The sequence below is a fragment of the Heliangelus exortis genome, chromosome 3, assembly GCF_036169615.1.
Source record: "Heliangelus exortis chromosome 3, bHelExo1.hap1, whole genome shotgun sequence".
Classification (NCBI taxonomy): domain Eukaryota; kingdom Metazoa; phylum Chordata; class Aves; order Apodiformes; family Trochilidae; genus Heliangelus; species Heliangelus exortis.
The window spans coordinates 13,535,216-13,556,005 of NC_092424.1; the positions used below are offsets into that span (position 1 = coordinate 13,535,216).

A 20,790-nucleotide genomic window follows, 5' to 3' on the forward strand; every position below is an offset into this window, starting at 1 on the left:
AACATTCCAGTTTTTAGTGGAAAACCAGGAGAACCCAGACCTTAAAGATAGTCTCTGTGCAATCATCAGGAGGGTCTGGCGCACCCTGGGCTCATCAGTGACTTTCTCCCCCTTCTGCAGGTCTCTACTTCATCCCTGTCTCCTGCTTCCTACTTTTTAATGTCTTTGACTGGACAGGACGGAGTCTCACTGCCCTCTTCACATGGGTAAGCATGAGGCAGGGAGCAAATACCCAGGCACTCCTCATCCCCAGGCCCTTCAGCTGTGGCTGTCACTGGGGCTGTCATCCATGGCTTGGAGGAAGGAGGTGCAGACCTGGCTCCTGCTTTAAGTCCTCAGCAGAGATTTACTTGTCAGAGTCAACAACCACAGTATTTTCCTATCCTCCTTCCCTCCCCCCTTTCAGTATGGCTTGGATGAAGCTGGCTCCTCCACCTTAGCCTCTCTGTAAACATACCTTCACTCCAGCTATGCAAACAGCCAGCCAGGATGGTGGCAGGGAAGGAGGGTGAAAGACAGGACAGCCCAAAATAAAATGTCTGGCCTCTGGACAGGACACAGCTGCTTTAAAGAGCCTTGTTCTGGGAGCAGGGTAGAGACATGCCATGTGGGTCACAGAGATGTCCCCTGCTGCGTCCCATTGCTCTCGTCTCCTCTGCCTGGCTCAGAGCTGCTAGGGCTGAGGTTTGGGAGCTGTGATGGGGGGTGGGCAAGGAAAAGGGCTGTCCTGTCTGTGTTTCTTCCTGCCCCTTCACCCGCCCCCCAAGTATTATTTCCCCAAGTATTATTATACAGCACAACTGTATTGTTTAGGCTGTTTGTTTTGAGAAGCTCCTCAGCGCCTTGGGGTCTGTCTGGGCCTGGTTTCCCCACAGCCTGGAGCTGCTTCTTTCTCCCTTGGCCATCACTGCTGGCTGCCCTCAGCCTTGGCCATGAGCCGCATTGCCTGGTGTCCAGGCCACAGCCTCTGGTGGGATGACCCAGCAGGAGACATTTCCAAAACAAGGCTGGGTGGAAAGTCTGACTGCATGTGGTTTGGGCCTCATTTCCCTGGTTGGGGCCCCACTTGCTCCCTTTCTCCTCCTCAGGCAGGAGAGGCTGCTGCTCCTGCCTGTTGTCCCACAGGCATGGCCTAACCTCAGCTTTCCCCTGTGCGCATGAAGTGTCCCATGGCTATGCCAGCCCAGGCAGCTCCCGAGGCAGCTGTGGGTCTCTCCTGACCCCAGGCCGGTGAGACTCAGTGCCACCTGAGACCCCAGCACCCCACTGAGGGGACTCTAGACAGAGCCAGGCATGTCTCAAGGCTGCCCCGGTTCCAGCTGCAGGGACAACACAGGAGGATGGTGTCTCCTTCGTCCCACCCTCAAGTCTCCAGAGACTGCTAGAATCTGAGAGGACTTTATTTTGGTCTGTGCCTTTCCCAGCACTGTCCAAAACATCCCCAGCATAATTCCTTTCCTGGATTGCTGGATCTTGCCCCACTTGGCTGGGGGATGGCGTAGGAGGCTGAAGAGTTGATTAAAACCCAGTTTGCAGTCCCTGAGGTGCCAGAGGGGATTTACCTCAGCCACCCTTATTCTGTGTGGTGGTTTGCTGCAGGAGGAGACCGTGTGAGCATGCACGAGGCTCTCCTGCCTGCTGGCTGTTTTCAGGAAGGGCTTAGGAGTTGCTCACAAGCCTAGCTCAGTGTTTTGGGTTTAGTGCTGCTGTTCTCCCAAGCTGGCTGGAACAGGATTCCAGGGTAATAGACCTAGCAGGACCTCCTTACCACAGCAAGTGGTGATATTGAGATAGGTTGCAGCAGAGGAAGTTTCTCAGCAGCTTTGCCCTCTTTCCGTGGCTCCTCCTGGCGCAGTTGGGACAGCCTGTGTATAGGCCCTGCCAGCAGGCCATGGAACCCACTTCTCAGCTGCTCAATGATGTGTTTCTCTCCCAGCCCGGGAAGGACAGCTGCCTCCTGCCAGTGATGGTGGCCCTCCGTGTCATCTTTATCCCTCTTTTCATGCTGTGCAACGTGCAGCCCCGTAAATACCTGCCTGTCGTATTCTCTCATGACGCCTGGTACATCATCTTCATGATCTTCTTCTCCATCTCCAATGGCTACCTGGCCAGCCTTTGCATGTGCTTCGGGCCCAAGTAAGTAACAGCTGGGGACAGGGGCACTGGTTACACCCACAGATGCCAGCCACAGCACAACTGGAGTCTGGTTCTGCCCAGCATTGGAATCTGGAGAAGGGGCAGAGGGCAATCACCACACCACCTTGGGGAACACAGTCCTAGTGTCCCATCTTCCAGCCTTGTGCCTCCATGCCCCTGAGATGAAAAAGCTGTTGTTTGGGGTCCCCATTTCCCCTGCCTGCCATGCTGGGGAAGGGGCTGGGCACAGCAGGGATTTGGAGGGGAGCAAAGCATGGCACAGCATCCACAGCAGTGTCAGCAACAGTGCCCAGTGCAGGAACACAGGCACCACGAGGAGCCAGGCTGGGGCTCGGCCTGGTGGGCTGCAGTGCATGGGGGCAGGAGCCCAGGCAGGGTGGCCCTGGTGCTAGGAGCTTAAGGACAGCCTGCCTCATGCAATTTTCTTTCTCTATGAGCCTGTAATATACTCAGAGGCTCTTGAAGCCAAGGTAGATTCACTCTTGCCATTCCTCTGCTGCAAAGGAGCACAGCTTCTGGCTCCTCTATGACCTCCTCCCATCCCGCTGTTGAATTTGTGGCAGGGCACAAGGGCACCTGTCCCTAAGGAAAGGTCTGACGCTTGTTTCTTCCCCAGGAAAGTGCATGCCCATGAAGCAGAGACAGCTGGAGCCATCATGGCCTTTTTCCTGTCACTGGGCTTGGCCCTGGGAGCTGCTGTCTCCTTCCTGTTCCGAATTCTAATCTAGCAGAGGCACTCGGAGGGTGCAGGGACACCGAGAAACAACTCCGCATCCTCCTCCAAGGCCTTGGACACCTCGGCGCCGTGGGGAGATAAGACCTCACGCCTGCCCCTGCTAAATCACACTGCCACAGCAGATGTTACACCCAGGGACGGTTCCACTCCTGCAGGGTTGGCCTGACTCCTGCCTTGCTCGGCTGTGATGCCTTCAGGCCTACGTGCCTTCTCCTTCCCCATGCTGTGTGTGTAAGACCCCCAGGATCTCAGAGAGGTCCAGCCACCTCCCATGCTGTGTAATTTTCCTTGCTCAAGGCCAAAAGCCATTCTCAGCCTCCTTCTCTCTGACAGAGTTGAAGGCCGTTATCCAGTGTTATTCCCTCTCTTTGTCTTGTACCTAAGGCACCTAGGGACTTGCTCTCCTCTCCTTCCAGGGGGCTTGGAAACATCCCACACCACTGCTGAGATTTGAAACTGGGGAGAGCCCCAGCCTGTCTTGCCATCCTTGCTTTCCCCTAGGCATACATCCTCCTCCACAACAGCATCCAAGGGACAGATGTTGTGTTCCTCCCTCATGAACAGTGTAGCCCACTGTGGCAACACTAACAGAGGAGGGGTTTACACACCCCAACTTCTCCCCTTCTCCTTGCCTTTTTTTTTTTTTTTTTTTTTTTTTTGTGTGTGTGTGTGTGTGTGTGTGTGTGATTTTTCTAGTTTTCTTTATGCTTCTGGTTGTGTGACTGGAGGTCCCACTGTAGTCTGCAAGAGAAGGCAACTCCCTTCCCACCCGGGCTGCCTTCCCTTCCTGCAGCAGGAGGCCTGGCCTCTCCCTTGGCTTTCCTATGTCTGTATAAATGTGTCTGTACAGTTGCCATTTTCTATAAAAAAAAAAAAAAAAAAAAAAAAAAAAAAATTAAAAAAAAAATATAACACCCCTTGGGGGATGTGTGTGTGTGTCTCTATCACCCCAGGGGAGAGGGCTACGGAAAGGGCCCAAAGGAGCAGAAACCGGCATTCCCAGCATCCTGCGGCTCTCCGCTACGGGGTGGACGGCCAGCGTGGGAAGGAGGTGTTGCAGCGGCGCCTTTTGGGGTGCAGTGAACTGTGGAGCTTTCCTTGTGCCTGGGAACAAGTGTAGTGCCACCTCCTGTTCCTGGATGGGAACTACACCCCCGCTGCCAACAAGCCTCCCCCCCCCCAACACCACTACCCTTCCACCCCACAACACTGACGGCTGTCCCCTCATCCCACCGTCGGGCTTCCTTAGCCAGTCAGGCATCGCTCCAGCTTCGCACCACGGGGGATCCAAGCCCGTGTGCTCGGAGCGGGGACGGCGGACACCCCGGAGCTGTGCAGACCCCAACCTTGCCGACCGGAAGGAGCCCCTGAACCACTTCCCCTCACCCCTGTGGAAGCCTCTCGAAGCCTCACTACCGCTCCACACCCACAACGGTGTTCCTCCGCCGCTGGTCGCGGGAAAGAGTCCCCTCCCACCCCCCTCGGGGCTTCCCACCGCCCCTCGCCGCGGACCGCGGAGGGGTCCCCGTATCGCGGCCCTCTGCTGTCCGCGGCGAGGGGCGGCGGGAAGCCCCGGCTTGGAGCAGGCCCGGCAGCAGGCTGAGGCTGAGGGCTGCGTATCCGCCTCCGCCATGGCTGCCACCGTTAAACGGCAACGCTAGTAGGCCCACACACAGCGCCGCGTGGTGGTGATTGGGGTGGGGAGCCGAGGCCACTTTAAGGCGGAAGAAGACGGCGTTCGGCGCGACTCCGTGCCTATAAAACGCAGCGGGTGGCGGGCGCAGCTCTTTCCCCGGTCTCTCACGCCCGATACGGTAAGGTGGTTCCGCTGGGCTGGGCCTGCTGCTCTCGTCCCCTGCCCTCCTCCCCTCCCCTCCTCCCCTCAGCGTGCTCATGGCCTGTGCTTGCCTTGCAGATGCCTGAGGAAGTGCAGCACAGGGAGGAGGATGCGGAGACCTTCGCCTTCCAGGCGGAGATCGCCCAGCTCATGTCCCTCATCATCAACACCTTCTACTCCAATAAGGAGATCTTCCTGCGGGAGCTCATCTCCAATGCCTCAGACGTGAGACCTGGGGGAGTGGCCTTCTATCCTCTGCCGGGGGGACTTGGGGGGTGTGGCTGGTGTCCCAGTAAGGGTGCCTGGGAGGAGGCTGGTGCCTGGATGGCCTGTGAAGCTTGTGCTGGGGGAGGGAGGTGGCTGCTGAGGAAGAAGGCCATGGCAAGCATCATCCTCTTTCATAGGCGCTGGATAAGATCCGCTATGAGAGCCTGACTGACCCCTCAAAGCTAGACAGTGGTAAGGACCTCAAGATTGACATAATTCCCAACCCCCGGGATCGCACGCTCACCCTGGTGGACACTGGCATTGGCATGACAAAAGCGGATCTCATCAACAACTTGGGCACTATTGCCAAGTCTGGTACCAAAGCCTTCATGGAAGCCCTGCAGGTGGGTTGCCTCTGGCTGCAGGAGTTCCCTAGGGCCTGGGCCGTTGCCTTTCACTGGGGTATTGCAACCTCTGTTCTGCTGCCTTTTTTTGTTGTGGGAACTGTTGGTTTACCTGAGTATACTTCCCCACTTTCCCAGCAGCAGGGAGGAGACGAGGGTAGGGCTGGTTGCCTGTTGGCACTTGCCTCTTTTTCTCTGTGTGCTGACCCAGTTCTTTGCTGCTGTGGATCAGTTGCAAACATATCCTGTCTCTTCAATGGTCTATCAGTCTTTCTCTGATTTCACAGGCTGGTGCAGACATCTCCATGATTGGGCAGTTTGGTGTGGGTTTCTATTCTGCTTACCTGGTGGCTGAGAAGGTGGTTGTCATTACCAAACACAATGATGATGAGCAATATGCTTGGGAGTCATCAGCTGGGGGCTCCTTCACTGTCCGAATTGACCATGGTATGTGTTGTACAAAAACAACAAGTGTGTGTTTGCTAGAAGTACCCCTTTTATTCTGGTGCCTGTGTTTGTGCCCTGTCTTGTTAGTCAGGCTTGTTAATATTGGGTATCAAGTAACGTGTAGGCTTGAGGAGCTTGTCCTACTTGCTCTTTGTCCTTTAACACTGTGCCTTGAAAGACTAATGTTTTTTTCCCCATGTTTTAGGTGAGCCCATTGGACGGGGCACCAAAGTGATCCTGTATTTGAAGGAGGACCAGACAGAATACCTGGAGGAGCGGCGTGTCAAAGAGGTGGTGAAGAAGCACTCCCAGTTCATTGGCTACCCCATCACACTTTATGTACGTAAGCGAAGGACTCTGGGGACCTATTGGAAAGTTGGAGGCAGGGTTGGATGGTGTTGGGAGCAGGAGCTCTGCCCTAGGAAAGGGCAGAGTAGGGTCTCTTAGGTTTCCTTCCATGGTTCTTGGCTGCTTGCTATTGAGCAGTGGTGCTGGCAGCTTCTGTGGCCAGAGATGATTTGAGGCTGGGGGTTCACTGGGAGGAGTATCCAGCTATGCTTCTGGCCTTTGATCTGTGCAGCTGAAGGTCATCTTAACTAGCCATGGAGGGAGGAGTGTTTCCTCCCCCCTTGTCTCATCTTCTCAGATACAGCTTTTGGTTGCATGACCTGTGGACAGACTCTTGAGGGCTGTTTTCAGGAGAAGCCCTGGTTTCAGTTTTTGAATTTGTTGGGCCATAGAGGGCACCCATTTCTCTGGTTTGGAGCAAAAGGATTCCTGGTAGCAGTTGCCTGGGGCTAAGCCTGACTCTTGCTTGTCCATTTTTCTATAGCTGGAGAAGGAGCGTGAGAAAGAGATCAGTGATGATGAGGCAGAGGAAGAAAAGGGTGAGAAGGAAGAGGAAGAATCAGCATCCCAAGATGAGGAGAAACCCAAAATTGAAGACGTGGGCTCTGATGAGGAAGAGGAGGAGGGGGATAAAGGCAAGAAGAAAAAGACCAAGAAAATAAAGGAGAAATATATTGACCAGGAGGAGCTGAACAAGACCAAGCCTATTTGGACCCGCAACCCTGATGACATCACCCAGGAGGAGTATGGCGAGTTCTACAAAAGCCTCACTAATGACTGGGAGGACCACCTGGCTGTTAAGGTGAGTGCTGGGCCACCCTGGCTTCCAGGGTGAGATGAAGGGCCTCTTCCCAGCCTATGCCCAGAGTCACCACATGATTGTGCCTCAGTACAGGACTGAGGGTTCCCAGCCCGGTGCCTCAGCCTGCACTGTGACTCCTGTGCAGGTGGAGGGGTTGGCACTGCCAGCCTGGAAGGAGGACATGAGGGTGCTGGACCTCAGAGAAACATGACTTATCCATCCAGGCCTGCTGGATGCCAGGCACACAGCCTGGGCACACAGAGGGCAGTGGGGCTGGGGCAGGGGAAGTGCAGGCTGCTTGGATGCTGGAGGCCCTGCTGTGCACCCTGCCAGCTCCAGTGCTGGGGAATGGCAGTTCATCCTGCCCACAGGGCATCCTGGGGGGTGGAACAGAAGGGAAGCACTCTGGCAGCTGTTTTTCCCTCCTTGCTGCAGCACTTCTCTGTGGAAGGGCAGCTGGAGTTCAGGGCCCTGCTCTTCATCCCGCGCCGTGCCCCCTTTGACCTCTTTGAGAACAAGAAGAAAAAGAACAACATTAAGCTGTATGTGAGGCGTGTCTTCATCATGGACAGCTGCGACGAGCTCATCCCCGAGTACCTAAGTAAGAGCCCCCCTCAGCCTCCCAGTACAGAGTAGCTGGCTGAGGCACTAGCTGGTGTGGGCATAGAGCAGTCAGTGTTTCAGCTCCTGTGATGAAGCTCAGACCTCCTAACCAGAGTCCTGTTTTCATTTCCCCTACTCAGACTTTATCCGGGGCGTTGTGGACTCAGAGGACCTGCCTCTGAACATCTCTCGTGAGATGCTCCAGCAAAGCAAGATCCTCAAGGTGATCCGCAAAAACATTGTGAAGAAATGCTTGGAGCTCTTCTCTGAGTTGGCGGAGGACAAAGAAAACTACAAGAAATTTTATGAGGCCTTTTCCAAGAATCTGAAGGTGAGCTGGGCACCCTGCACCAGGAAAAGGGAGGGGCCCCTTATCCCTCTGCCTGAGGAACAGATTGGCTCCTGTGTTGTTTCTGTGTGGGTATCAGGGTAGAGGGGGTCTTGCAAGTGCCCCAGGGAGCCTGTGTGGGCAGCTGGCCCCTCTGGTTACCCTAGGCCTGGGGCTCAAATGGTTATGAGGTGATGGGAGATGGCTCTCCGTGCCTCTGGGGTGGCCAAATGCATGCAGGTCCCAGCCTGGAGGTTTCATGCGTCTCTTCTGCCCCCAGCTGGGCATTCACGAGGACTCGACCAACCGAAAGCGCCTTTCGGAGCTGCTGCGATACCACACGTCCCAGTCAGGCGATGAGGTGACTTCACTTTCAGAGTATGTGTCCAGGATGAAGGAGACCCAGAAGAGTATCTACTACATCACAGGTGAGCCAGAGGTCTTCCATGCCCTGGTGAGGTTGGAGGCAGGCTACCTGCCTACCAGCCCTAACTTAAGTTTTTTTGGGAAAGTCCTGCTGCCTTCAGCAGGCCCTTACTGCTGAAGCACAGCCCATCCCTGGGGGCTGAGGAAAGATCACCAGACTGCTGCTAGTTTTATGCTAGGGGTTCTGAGTGACTTGGTGCTGTTTGTCCTGCTGTAACCAGCTCTTACATCTTGCATGACATCTCACTTCTAACCCTCACAAACACAGGGGAGAGTAAGGAGCAGGTTGCCAACTCAGCCTTTGTGGAGCGTGTGCGGAAGCGTGGATTTGAGGTGGTGTACATGACGGAGCCCATCGATGAGTACTGCGTGCAGCAGCTCAAGGAGTTCGATGGGAAGACCCTGGTATCAGTCACCAAGGAGGGGCTGGAGCTACCTGAGGATGAGGAGGAGAAAAAGAAGATGGAGGAGAGCAAGGCCAAGTTTGAGAACCTCTGCAAACTGATGAAGGAGATCCTGGACAAGAAGGTGGAGAAGGTGAGATGGGCAGAGCTCTTAGGGCTGAAGGGAGGAGGGGTGGGCCCTCCGTGATGCAGGCAAGGGCCGTGGCTCAATGCATGCCTCTCATCTCCTGCAGAGGAGCCGCTAAAGGAGACTGGAGGTCCCAGCATGCACTGCACCATCTTGCTCTAAGCAGCCAGGCTGCAGGTGAGGGGCACTGACCCAAAAACGTGCATTGATGGGAGCAGGTAAGTGCGGGACATGAGCAGTGGGTGCTGAAGGTGCTGGCTGAGCTGTCCCAACTAGTCTGTAGAGCAGTCCTGGAGCTGCCTGCCTGGAGGATCTCTGCTGGCTTTGACTTGTCCCCAGGTGAACCTGGGCTATTGTGCTGTAGTTGGGCTGAGTACAGGAGGTGCAGGGACCTTGCTCAGCTAACCCATGGTCCCATTGGCAGGTCACTATCTCCAACCGGCTGGTCTCATCTCCCTGCTGCATTGTCACCAGCACCTATGGTTGGACAGCCAACATGGAGCGTATCATGAAGGCTCAGGCTCTGCGGGACAACTCTACCATGGGCTATATGATGGCCAAGAAGCACCTGGAGATCAACCCTGACCACCCAATTGTGGAAACCCTCCGTCAGAAGGCTGATGCTGACAAGAATGACAAAGCTGTCAAAGATCTGGTGGTGCTGCTCTTTGAGACTGCTCTGCTGTCCTCTGGTTTCTCCCTGGAAGATCCCCAGACCCACTCCAACCGCATCTACAGGATGATTAAACTGGGGCTTGGTATGTGTCCATGCAGCTTCTTAGGCCTTGAGCAGGTCCTGAAAGCAGGTTAGCTGGTCTGGCTAGAGTGTAACTGTCACAAGGCAGGGTGTGTGAACAAGACATGCTGGTGTGGTGTGCAGAACTGGATGTGTCCATAAAAGTTGGCTGGGTCCAAGCGGAAACCAGGAACTGAGGTACTTCAGGAAAGCCCAGGGCTCTGAGTTTTGGACTGTCCTGTCCTCTACAAAGCCAGGAGCCACCACCAGGCTGCTCAGATTACAAGCTGAGGCTTTTTGTTTCTTCAGAGTAAATGTCAAAAGTCTGTCATGGCAGATGTGACCCATCTGGTGAAACCTAGATGTTCTCTCCAATCAGTATGTGCTGTGTCTTGGCCTTAACTATTGGATGATGATAGCCCTGCCCCTCAGGCTGTGGGCAGGAGCAGCCAGACTACTCTAGGAGAGGCTGTACCTCTAGGATCAGGTGTCACTTGGAGGCCTTATCTTTTCCTTTCCTCCCCTCTTCCAGGCATTGATGAAGATGAGGTGACTGCAGAGGAACCCAGTGCAGCTGTGCCCGATGAAATCCCCCCTCTGGAGGGAGATGAAGATGCATCCCGCATGGAGGAGGTAGACTAAAGTAGGAGGAAGCCTCTTCCCTCACCTGCCAGGCCTCTGCCCCATATCATGTCTGCTTAGGAGGGGGTCTGCTCCCACCGGCTGCTACTGACTCCTTGGTGGTGTCTGTTTTGTTTTTTTTTTTTTTTTTTTTTTTTTGTTGGGGTTGTTTTTGGTAGGGTGCAGGGCACAATTCCCTGTTTGTCAGTAGTGAGTGGTTCAGGCAGCCCGAGGCCTGTCCTGTGTCTTTCTGCTTTTGTTAGGAACAGCTGATGGGGGGTGGAGGTGAGGGAGGCATCAGGCTTCTTCCAGGGGTTTCCCATGTTGTCAGTAGGCATTAAACACTTCCTTTGTTCCATTCGGGTGGGAGAGCCCTTTCTCTGAGCTGCTACCTCCCCAACCCCCCAGGGTAGGATAATGTATTTCAGTTGGCTTGGTTATTTTAGTTTGATTATTCTTCTGTTGTTTTGCTCTACTGGAATTAAAGTTATCAAAGATTGTGGTTTACATGGAGGGGTCCCACATGTTTCATGCCTACGATATGAAGGAAGGGGTCTCGGCCTGTGCCTGGGGGCTTGGGCTGCTTGTGTCCCCCCTGGCTGGTTTGCAGAGCTTTGCTTTAGCTGATCTCTACTCCTTCCCTGCTCAGCCACCATGATGTGGGGCAGATACATAATGCATGGTCTGCTGTGCTGGTAGGGTCATTTCTAGCTGGGCAGCAGTTCTCCACCCTGCATACCCTGCAACCCAGAACAAACCTTTTCCATCTGCAATGTAAGGTGGGCAACCTTACACCTGGGTGCCAGGATGTGAGCCTGCACTGCTGCTGGCTGCTCTGATCCCAGCCTCCTGGGAGTGGGAGCTGTGGCAGGAGCCATTGGCCCTTTTCCCTTGCAGTGAAAGGGGGTGGAGTGACAGCTTGGGACTCTACTCCAGCTGCTCCTATTCAGCTTTTGGGCCAAACTGCTCTTGCTCTGTGCTCTAGACTTCACCTCTCCTCCCCTCCCACCTTCAGCTTGTCCTTTCTGGGCTTTTGCAGCCCTGCAGCTTGGCAGTATCTGGCCAACCCCAGGGCTTTTGCCTCTGTCTGGGATGATGGAGAAGCTGGGGCATCACCTTTGATACATCTGCACCTTGCACCCCCCTCACAGCCCATGAGCAGGCTTTGCCTGGTCACCCTTGGCCACAAATGACCCTTGGGGCTTGGCAGGGGAAAGTGACACCAAGTTCCCTTGTTGGCTATTTGTCAGCAGCCACTGGCACAAAATAGAGCAGGCTTTAGCCAGCATTCATCTTCAACAGGGAGGGAAGAGGAGACAGAGGCTGCTGGAGTGCCTCACTGCACACTTGGGCGCTGCTGTTTGGGTGCAGGCAGCTAGGGCAGTGCTGCAGCTGAGCTAGCAAATGCCTTGGGTGGTTTTCTTCCCTTGGAGAAGAGCATACCATTGTTTTAAGATTTCTCTCTGGATAGGAAGAATGAATCAGTAAAGTCAGCTGTTCTTTTAACTTTGAATGTTTTGTTGATTGTTTTTTCACTCTTTGTTTTAAATCTACATTTAAATTAAAAAAAAGGGACTCTGTTCCCAACCTAGCAGACAATATTTTTTTTTTTTTTTTTTTTTTTTTTTTTTTAGATGAAAGGAAAAAAAAAATCCATTACATTTTCAGTCTGTCAGCAGATGGTGGGGGTAGGATGAAGGGCTGTGAGGAATCATAGGCACTTCCAGGAGCTCAGAGCTAGGAAAGGAGCACAGGTACAACTGCTGCAGAGCAGGGTGCTCTGAAGCCCGGGCTGTGTGCAGCACCAGCTCAGTTACCCCTGCTGGCTCAGCTAACCCAACAATGTGATAAGGAGGCACAAGGGACAGGAACTGTTTGGTTACTCCTGTAGCCCTCAACCATATGGGCTGGCTGTTTCTCTGGCTGTTAGGCCAAGGTCCTGTCTGACTTCAGATGTCCCTGTGAATAGATTGTGTAGGCTACAGACAAGGATTTTTTTAACAGGCCTCCTGTATGTATTAATTGGATGTACCCCCCTGCACCCCGAGCCTTCCTGGCTCTGGTGAGGTGGTGCAAGTGCATCCTGTAAAGGATGAGCTCCTCCAGGGCCTTGCTGCAGAACTGGTGGCCCTGGCTGGCAGGTGCTCAGGTCTCTGCACCATCCCTAGCTATGCAGAATGCAGCTGACCTGCCCAAGCTGCATCATGCAGGAAACCCAGGAGCCAGAGTGGGGATTAATAGCTCCTCCACCATCATAAGCAGCAGTCCAAACCTGGCTATGCTTTGTAGTCACATGTGCTTGGATTTCATGTCAGGCCTTTGGGTCTAACCCTTTGCCTTGGCACCTGTGTTTGGACAGGAAAGACAGCTTTGTTGTCCCAGAGAGACCAGGGATGCAGGAAGGCTTGGGAAATTTGTCCCCACCTTCCAAGTTACATTGAAAAAAAAAATTAAAAAGAACATTTACCCTCAGGGCACTATATGCAGCATATTTTTAATTTAATAAAATAAAAAGAGAAAAAAATTGCCTTTCAAAAGTACCAAAACCTGCTGGTTTGTCAGTCAGGTTGTGTTGAGGAGAAAAGGATTAACCAGCAACTCCCAGGCTCTTGAGGAAGAGCAGGTTCTGGTGCTGTGTTCCCTGCTGCCTGGAGATCAGGTGCCCACTCATTCTGTCTCATCCCCTGCTGCCTGTGGAGTGGAAACAAGGCACCCTGAGTGGGCTCTGCCCCACCTCTCAGCTCTCCAGGCACAGCAGGGCCCTGGCCAGGCCCCAGGAAAGCTGGGGCCAGTGCTTCCAGTTGGCAGAAATAAGAGGGGCTATTTGTGCTTCTCTGAATGGCAACTACAAAGCCCAGAAACTGTGGCACTGAGACAGCCCGAGGCAGTGCTGGGGCTTCTGGGCAGCGCAGCCTCTGACCTGTAACAGCAGCGGATGTAACCAAAAAGCAGCCTAGAATGACACAGCAAGCCTTGGGAACTGTACCAGTCAGCCTGGGTCTCTGCATAAAAATCAGAATGGGCCCAGGGGAGCAAAGAAAAGTATCTCAGAACAGGGGCAAGGAATTGATAGAACCAAACTGGGAGGTACTGGCTTTCACTGCAGAGCAGATCCTAGACCTGGGGTAGGACAGGCTGGTAGTCTTTCCCTTAGCTGTGCCTGTCCTACCTGGAGCACCTCTTGGGAAGAGGAGCTAAGAGCTCCCCTTACTGGGACAGGCTCAGCTTGGGATTTGCCTCATGTGGAGGCACTTAAAAATAGTGTTTTGCTTGCCCTTTCCTCCTGCTGAGCTCTGTAGTAGTATCAGATATGGAGCAGTAACAGAAATGGAGGAGCATTAGCCAGAGGCAAGGCAGTGCCAGGGAAAAGAGCTCCTTTGGAATACCCCACACTGGTATTCCCCCCAGGATGTAAGCACCCAGGCCTGTGCCTTGGCTAGAAGTCTTTGACCTATTAAGGCAAATGGACAGTTTTGGAGCTGTGGCAGCCTAGAGCATTCCCTGGGCTTGTTCCAGCCCCTTCCCCAGGAAAAGCAGGTGGAAAAGTGAGTCACTGGTCCAGCCTATCCATACCCCACCCTGCTCCTCAGCGGGTTCTGAGAAATCAAGCAAGCGCCCCCGAGTGGAGGCAGGACAGCAGGCATGGCTTAAAATGCCACGGCCCCTACTCCTTAGACCTTCTGTACAGGGGCCTCGCCTGGGGGGAGCTTCTTGCTGCGCTTCTTCATGCGGCTACGGGCATAGACACGGAGGAAGAGGGCCATGAAGACAACTGCTACACCCAGCCCACCCACAACAGTGACTGTGTGTCCATAGATGAGGCAGGAGAGAAGGATGGCAAAGGCCTGGCGCAGTGTCATGATGATGGTGAAGACGGCAGCCCCGAACTGGTTGATGGTGTAGAAGATGAAGAGCTGGCCACAGGCAGAGCACACCGAGAGCAGCACGGCGTGGGCCATGAACTCGGAGTGGCGGGCCATGAAGCGTAGGGACTCCAGCAAAGCACCCTGCTCCAAGAGAGAGCCCACTGTGAAAAGGCAGGAGAAGACATTGACACCAAACATCATCTGCACGGGAGACATCTTGTAGGTGAAGAGGGCATCCTGCCAGTTGGAGGTGAAGCTGTCGAAGATTATGTAGCCGGCCAGGAGGACTACACCTGAGAAAGTGGTGACAGTGGACACGTGCCTGTTGGGAGCACTGGAGAGAAGGAACATGCTGACCCCCACGGAAATGAGGGCAGCAGTCAGGTACTCCCAGTACTCGTAACTCTTGCGTGACACCAGTTTACCCATCATCATGACTGGGATCACTTTGGAGGCCTTGGCCAGCACTTGGGTGGGGAAGCTGATGTATTTGAGTGCCTCATACTGGCACCAGCTGCTGAGGATGTTGGAGAGTGAGGCAAAGGAGTATTTGTACATAGGAGCCCCGTGGCGCGGCTGCTTGGTCAGGGCGCAGTACAGACCGGCCACCGTGAAGGCCAGGATACGGTTCATGAACACCAGGAACTGAGAATCCTTGAACTTCTCACCGGGGTCTGTTTCAGTAGCACCATATGTCCTCGTCATCACACGCTCCTGGAGGACACCCCAGGTGAGGTAGGAGGCCTGTGAAGCAGGATGAGCACAGGGAGAATCAGGACCCGTGGCTGCTTGCCGAGATCCTTGGTCTTACCCCTCCCAGCACTGCCTCATCCCCTGCACCGCAGTGCTTCCCTGGGACACGGGGAGATGGGGCCACTCTCCACCAGTCTGAGGGGACTCACTGTCCCGTGTGGTTACAACCAGGAACATCCTGTCCTGAACAAAACCTGCCCAGTTCACAGCCTGTTCAAGTGGAGAGAATCCTGCAAAGCAAACACCCTGGCGTACAGTGAGCAGTTGTGTTTTAAGCTGAACCAGACGGACAGGATCAGGGAATGGGACTGATGCACAACTGCAGTTTTGGTGCCAGCTCCCTGCGGCATGTCTTGGCAGTTTTCCCAGTGGCCTCTGCATTGGTTTTTGCTTCCAGCTCCCTAGGCACAATTCTTCCACCCAAATAAATTCTAGTTTCAACCCCAGTTGATGGAATTGTCCTCCAGGGATGATAAATGTTCAGGCTGTCACCTCCCCTACTTCTGGTGCAACAGTCCCAAGCCCCTCACAGAAGTGACACAGACTTCTCTCACCACACATCCCCTCCCAAGCAACTGAGGCACAGAATGACAGAAGGGCTTGTTACTGCCCTTACAACAAGGCTGAATGGGCTGGGATGGTAGGCCAGAGTGGGAGTTTCCTGCTGGCCACGGGAGATGTAGTTTTTTCTATCACGGTGCCCACATTCCTATTTTTAGTCCTCACAGACCCAAAAAACTGCCCTTTCTAATGACACTCAGGCTGAGATTTAAGGAAACTAAGATGAAAAATTCCCATGTCTGTAGCTGAATTCAGTAATTCTCTCTGGTATTCAAATCCAATCCACCAAGGCAGGACTCATCAGTCTCAGAGGAATGCCTGGAAGATAAGAGGGCTGAAACTATCTGTCTGCTCTAACATGAGGTACAGAACAAAGGCATCTGCTGAATCACAGAATTTTCCTTATCCCTGGCTGCAGAGGACTGTGATCAGATAGACAGGAGGTCCTAACCCAGTTGACTTCAGCTAAACACCTCCACAGCCCTTAGAGGTGACACAACAGCTCTGGTGGACTATCCTGGGTTAAGAGACTGTGCACCAGCCTCCAGCATTGCCCCATCAAGGGCAACACTGCATCCTTGGTCTTCAAGGAACCGACAGCCACCAACCCACTACCCACTTCCTCCTTCTAGAGTAGAATGGCCACACACACACATGCACGGGGCCCTTACCTGTAGACCAGCAGCACAGAAGAGAAGCTTGAAGACCTGTCGGGCTGTAGAGGACTCTGTGGGCTCTGCTCGTGATGGCAGGGAGCCATCTTCCTGGTGTACAGACTTCACCTCAGAGCCGAACACACATGATTTGATGACAGGAAAGCAAATGCCTCGGCCTGAAGAGGGTAAAGGAACATAGAGACAGAACTAACCACAGCCTGGGCATCACAAGTTGCACTAGTTGGAGAGCTGAAGCCTCCCTCCTCACTAGCCTCTGCTGGCATGAGGGCCTCAGACAAATTTGTTTCAGTGTAGCACCTAGACAGCTCTGGGACGCAGCTCTGCAAGCAGCTCACTCCTGCTCTGACAAAGCCAGTCAGGCAGACAACTGTGCTGTCAGCACTGAACGGGGTGCAGAGAGCTCACAGGAAGGCAGGATGTGAAAGGGAAGCTCCAGCCCTTACCTGTCTCCAGGTAATTCCTTCTCTTGAAGTACTGGATAAGGAGGAATCCTGGCACCACAATACTTGCATAGCTAGCAGCGTTAACAAAGAAGCGGAAGAGCCAGAAGTCACCCCACGAGTCCTGCAGGGCAGGGGCCATCTCTTCACCGGTAGCCATGGCAGGGAGGGGAGCCAGTACGAGGGAAAGGCAAAATCTGTGGGGAGACAAAGAGGCAGGTGGTGGGCAACTGGCATATGGCCAGCTTTGCTCCATGTATCTGTGCCACCTAGCCTGCCCCTCATGGCCAAGCAGCACCCAGATCCCACAACAGTGGCAATGACTTTATGTGGAGTAGGAAAAGCCCTCTGAGTTGAAAAGCATGTTTGTGCTTTATTTATATTTGTTTCTGTTAAGGGTATCTTCTCTGGCTTAGGAGCATGTGGACTTAGATGAGCCTGCATTTCCAGGCTAGGAGAGACTGTTTGTACACTGTTGTAACCACCTGGTTTTGACAATGCCCTTATTCCAAATGCAAGGAGCACCTCACACCTCATCTTTTTAAACTTTAGCACAGCTTCTGGGTGGAAAAAATAATAGGTCATTGCATGGAAAAAGTGACTCCTACCTAGCAGCTCACATTTTAAGCCTGTGGCCCCAGGCCTTCCTCTTGTGAGCAAACAGTTCAGAGCTTCCTCCTCCAGCTGCCAGCCTCCCCCACCACCCCAGGCAGCCCTGCAAAGTGGTGCCAAGGCATTCCCTACAGTTCAGAGGAAATTACCAAGGCTCTCCCACTAGGCAAGACACAGCCAGAAAGCAAGGCTGGGAAGAAACTTTCCTACCAGCTGGCTGATTGGGATTTTACCAGGACTATCTAAGAAGTTACAGCTGATATTTTTTTAGCTATAGCCCTAGAGTGTGACCTAGCTATCTTTAGAACAATTTTAATACTCCCTAAAGTTTTTCCCTCCACTGGCCTGTCCCCTCACAGAGGCAAACCTGCAATATTCAGGGGCCACACAAACAAGAGCACCAGGTACACAACACCAGAAGCCATCTGTCAAGGACTTCTACACCCAAAGCCACCTGCATCCTCCCCTTGCACAGCAAGCTGTGGATTCCTGCATCAGGGCAGGAAGTTTCCTTGGTCCCTGCCTCAGTCTCTCCAGCAGAAAAAGCTTCCCAATTGCCTTGGGGACCAGGTGGATGCTGTGGGGCTGGCTACAAAAACTCGCACCAGAAGCAGCTCTGGGCTCCTGTGATGGAAAAGGCCAGAGATGTTATTGCCCCCTCTTCCCTAAAACAACCAAGTCATAGGAATTTAGGCCCTGAGAAGCGTACCTGGCCCCAACATTCTATGGCTGTGACCTCTAGTAGCGCTCACATGAAACTCCAAGACTTACAAACTCAGAGCTCTTAAAGGCAAGAAAGTCCCTTGCCATTTCATGAACAGGCAGACCTTCCCACCAGCCTCTTGTGCTCCTGGGAAAGGCCTTGGGGGCTTTCTTATCCTCAGTTGCTGTGGCCAGGAGGCTGAAGTCCAACAACCTGACCTAAGCTGAGACTGTTTTTCCCTGAAAACTCCCTTCTGTGACTTAAAAGGACACAGAAATTCCCAGCCTCGGGAGAAGTGCAAACAGCTGGGGGTGGGTTTCTGCACCTGCTTCCTGTTCCCCACTTTCCCCTGTACAAAAGGCCTGACCTCTTCTCTGCTGCAAGGGCATCATAGCAGGCTGGAGGAGTGCTGCAGGATGCCAGAACAGGGCTCAGTGCAGGCACCTGGGGCTGAAGCTGCCCACATGCAGTCTTGAGTAACCCTGGTTGAGCACAACAGCCCTTTTGCCACAGAGAGAGGATGTAGAAACACCACTTGCTTTTGCAGAAATCAGATATAAACGGCAGGATTGGTTGCTACACTCATAGGCCATGTCTCCCTTCAACTAGACAGGGACCAAAATCAGCATCACTGCGCCTGCTGTTATCCCACTGCCCCCACAGTATTGGCAAGGGAGGAGAACCAGCTCTGCTCTCCCACAGTGACCGTGGAGAGGAGGCTGTGGTGGGACAATGGCTCTCTCTATGCCTGTGTTAGCAATTCCCAGGCCCGGAGAGCTGACTCAGTGCAGCAGGTCCTGCCCTCCCCGCCGAGGCTGGGGAGGAACAGGGACAGCAGTGTTACAGGTAGAAAGGGGGAGGCTGCGCAGGGCAAGCAGGCAGCAGGACGACGCATGAAAGGAGCCTTAGTCTGGGGCCAGCCGAGCAGCCAGGGAGCTAAGGGAAGTCGGCTGCTGTTCCAGAGGGGCAGCTCTCAAATTCACCTCTCCAGAGCCAGGCTGGGCCACAGCACTCTCTCTTTCTGAGTTACAAAATTTGCCTCCCGAGCCAGAGGTCTGGGGGAAAAAAAAAAAAAAAAAAAATCCTGCCGCCTTGCAGCTCTCAAGCATACATCTCACACCTCGCAGGGCTGAGGTCAAACCCAAGCCTGGAGCTCAGTAGTCCATGGTCCCCCGCTAAGAGCTCAGGACAGACTCACAGAATGGCTTGGGTTGGAAGGGACCTTAAAGATCCCCTCATTCCAAGCACCCTGACATGGGCAGAGACACCTCCCTCTAGACAAGGTTGTTCATCGCCCCATCCAACCCGGTCTGTATCGCATGTCTCCTCCTGCCCCTGCCCGCAGCCGGCTCAAAGCCTCTCCTCCCCAAAGTCTACCGCCTGCCCAGAGGTGCTGGTAGGGGCAGCCGGGCTCCCGGATCCTCCCCGGCCGACCGTAGGGGCACACCCCGCCGCAGACAGGGCCGGGGGGTCTCCGGGCGTGAGAGGAGCCCGCTTCCTGCTCCAGGGTTTTGCTGCCCTGAGGCTCCAGGCGCCGGCGGCCTCTACCCGGGGGACCTCGCCCGCGGGCCCCGGCACGGAGAGCGGCAGCGTCCGGCTGGGTGCGGAGCGAGCGGGGCCCTGGGGACGCCCTCCCCGCCACGTCCGCAGGGAGCGGGTCGGCGGCGCGAGGGACCCTCGCCCATCCCCTGCCGAACGGAGCTGCTACCGCCCGCGGCCCGGCCTGGCCCGGCCTCCGCGCCCACCCCACCACTCTCGCTACCCACCTGCAGCCCGGCCCCGGCCCCGCTCCCGCCGGTTCCCCTCGGCTCCGCTACCGGCGGCGGCGGAACCACCGACCGGCGGGAGCGCGGCAGCGCCTCACAGCGCCCCCTGCCGCCCAGGAGGTGCCGCGGCTGCCGGGCGGCCGCCGTGCCCGCGCCTTGACCGGCCCGGCCCGATCCGCGCTACGGCCACGCCGGGCGGCTGCAGAGGGGAGCGGGGAGCCGGCAGCCGCCGGGGTGCCAGGTCCTGCCCGCCTCCTGCCCACCCCGCCAAGGGGCCAGCATCGCTTCCCCCGTGCGCCAAAGCGGAATACACTGATTCGGGGAGGGGAAGTCACCGGCCCGAGAAGCCCCTGTTCTAAGCTGAGCGCAAGAGAGATTTCCAGGCCTGAGAGCCGGGGCCGGCCCTCGCCCATCCCGGGCGCGCTGAACCCGGGCTTGCCGCTCAGCTCCGGCCGGCCCTGACGTAGGGAAAAGGCTCCCTTGCAGCTCAGAAGCCCTCAAACCCCATCCCTGGCCGGCCCCCGGAGCTGCCCCGGGGATCCCGGCCGTCCCCCAGGCACCCACCAGAGCCGCTGCCAGCAGCGGGCGGTGCCCGGGGACTGCGGGACAGCATGGGACCCTCAGCCACGGCCCAGCAGCCCCGTGCCCCCATGCTAGCCCCGGGCAAGGCTGCAGGGCGGGCTGCATCCACCAGGTGGCCATCCAGTAACACTTTACAAGACATCATTAAAAAAAAAAAAAAAAAGCAAAAAAAGACAACAACAACTAAGAAAAACGAACCAAAAAAAAGAACAAAAAAACCCACAAAATTCCCCCTAAACAATGCGGATCACTTGCTTCGGCCTTCCCTCCTCCCCCTGTGCACCCTGGCCTCACCACACTGCTCTGCCCTGCAGCACCCATCACTCTCACTCTGGGCACCCCAGGAGTGCCCCATGTCCCCTGTTAAGGTGGCACCAGAGCAGTCCTGGCAGGTGCTGGCTGGAAACGGAGCCATCCAGGCCAGGGCTGCTGAAAAGACCAGGTAAGCTCCAAAGAGGTCTGAGGGGAAGCCTATGATGCCTTGCTGGCAGCATTCCCTTGCTGTCTTTCCAAGAAGGGAGGAGGAAGACAATGGCGGATTGCAGAGCACCTTGGGTATTGCACTGTCTGGGATTTGACTCAAACAACAACAGCTGCTCTAAGGCAGCAAGTGGGGAATTTCCCTGGCTGAGGTGGGGTCAGGCACA

At 54.9% G+C, this 20,790-nt stretch overlaps 3 protein-coding genes across 13 annotated transcripts in view; 2 read left to right on the forward strand and 1 right to left on the reverse strand.

Annotated features, from left to right (window-relative positions):
- The window catches only part of SLC29A1 (solute carrier family 29 member 1 (Augustine blood group)), a 33,935-nt gene extending 29,588 nt beyond the window's left edge, over positions 1–4,347 (forward strand). For all 7 annotated transcript variants that reach the window (XM_071739323.1, XM_071739325.1, XM_071739327.1 and 4 more), the window contains 3 exons: positions 121–206; positions 1,937–2,136; positions 2,774–4,347. In XM_071739323.1, coding sequence (XP_071595424.1) covers positions 121–206; positions 1,937–2,136; positions 2,774–2,885 — 398 coding nt within the window. In that variant the 3' untranslated portion in view covers positions 2,886–4,347. The remainder of the gene's footprint in view (positions 1–120; positions 207–1,936; positions 2,137–2,773) is intronic.
- A 224-nt stretch (positions 4,348–4,571) lies between these two features.
- HSP90AB1 (heat shock protein 90 alpha family class B member 1) lies at positions 4,572–10,690 on the forward strand. Of its 2 annotated transcripts, XR_011724971.1 has the most exons (13): positions 4,572–4,707; positions 4,809–4,955; positions 5,135–5,341; positions 5,629–5,788; positions 5,994–6,127; positions 6,621–6,938; positions 7,374–7,539; positions 7,682–7,872; positions 8,150–8,297; positions 8,564–8,832; positions 8,933–9,003; positions 9,251–9,584; positions 10,095–10,690. XR_011724971.1 is itself a non-coding variant. In XM_071739317.1 (12 exons), the coding sequence occupies exons 2-12, from the start codon at positions 4,809–4,811 to the stop codon at positions 10,202–10,204; spliced, it is 2,184 nt and encodes a 727-aa protein (XP_071595418.1). In that variant the 5' UTR covers positions 4,572–4,707; the 3' UTR covers positions 10,205–10,690. The 2 variants fall into 2 exon arrangements, 1 of the variants encoding a protein (XP_071595418.1); XM_071739317.1 differs by lacking the exon at positions 8,933–9,003.
- Positions 10,691–12,658: 1,968 nt separating this feature from the next.
- On the reverse strand, positions 12,659–19,992 carry SLC35B2 (solute carrier family 35 member B2). Of its 4 annotated transcripts, none has more exons than XM_071739319.1 (4): positions 19,562–19,992; positions 16,484–16,677; positions 16,035–16,195; positions 12,659–14,793 (listed from the first exon to the last, which is right to left on the reverse strand). In XM_071739319.1, exons 2-4 carry the CDS (start codon positions 16,638–16,640, stop codon positions 13,855–13,857), a joined length of 1,257 nt encoding a protein of 418 aa, XP_071595420.1. In that variant the 5' UTR covers positions 16,641–16,677; positions 19,562–19,992; the 3' UTR covers positions 12,659–13,854. The 4 variants fall into 4 exon arrangements, with proteins under 4 accessions (XP_071595420.1, XP_071595422.1, XP_071595421.1 ...); XM_071739321.1 differs by lacking the exon at positions 19,562–19,992 and adding an exon at positions 17,101–18,875; XM_071739320.1 differs by lacking the exon at positions 19,562–19,992 and adding an exon at positions 17,089–18,875.
- Between the last annotated feature and the right edge of the window lie 798 nt (positions 19,993–20,790).

What these genes read in the sequence shown, in the direction of transcription:
- HSP90AB1 (XM_071739317.1), top strand. Translation starts at nt 4,809, where the DNA reads ATGCCTGAGGAAGTGCAGCACAGGGAGGAGGATGCGGAGACCTTCGCC. An exon ending in TCATCTCCAATGCCTCAGAC is followed by an intron (nt 4,956 to 5,134) that starts GTGAGACCTGGG and finishes CCTCTTTCATAG; the next exon opens with GCGCTGGATAAGATCCGCTA. An exon ending in AGGACCACCTGGCTGTTAAG is followed by an intron (nt 6,939 to 7,373) that starts GTGAGTGCTGGG and finishes TCCTTGCTGCAG; the next exon opens with CACTTCTCTGTGGAAGGGCA.
- SLC35B2 (XM_071739318.1), bottom strand. Translation starts at nt 16,736, where the DNA reads ATGGAGCAAAGCTGGCCATATGCCAGTTGCCCACCACCTGCCTCTTTG. An exon ending in AAGGAATTACCTGGAGACAG is followed by an intron (nt 16,196 to 16,483) that starts GTAAGGGCTGGA and finishes TACCCTCTTCAG; the next exon opens with GCCGAGGCATTTGCTTTCCT. An exon ending in TCTGTGCTGCTGGTCTACAG is followed by an intron (nt 14,794 to 16,034) that starts GTAAGGGCCCCG and finishes CCTGCTTCACAG; the next exon opens with GCCTCCTACCTCACCTGGGG.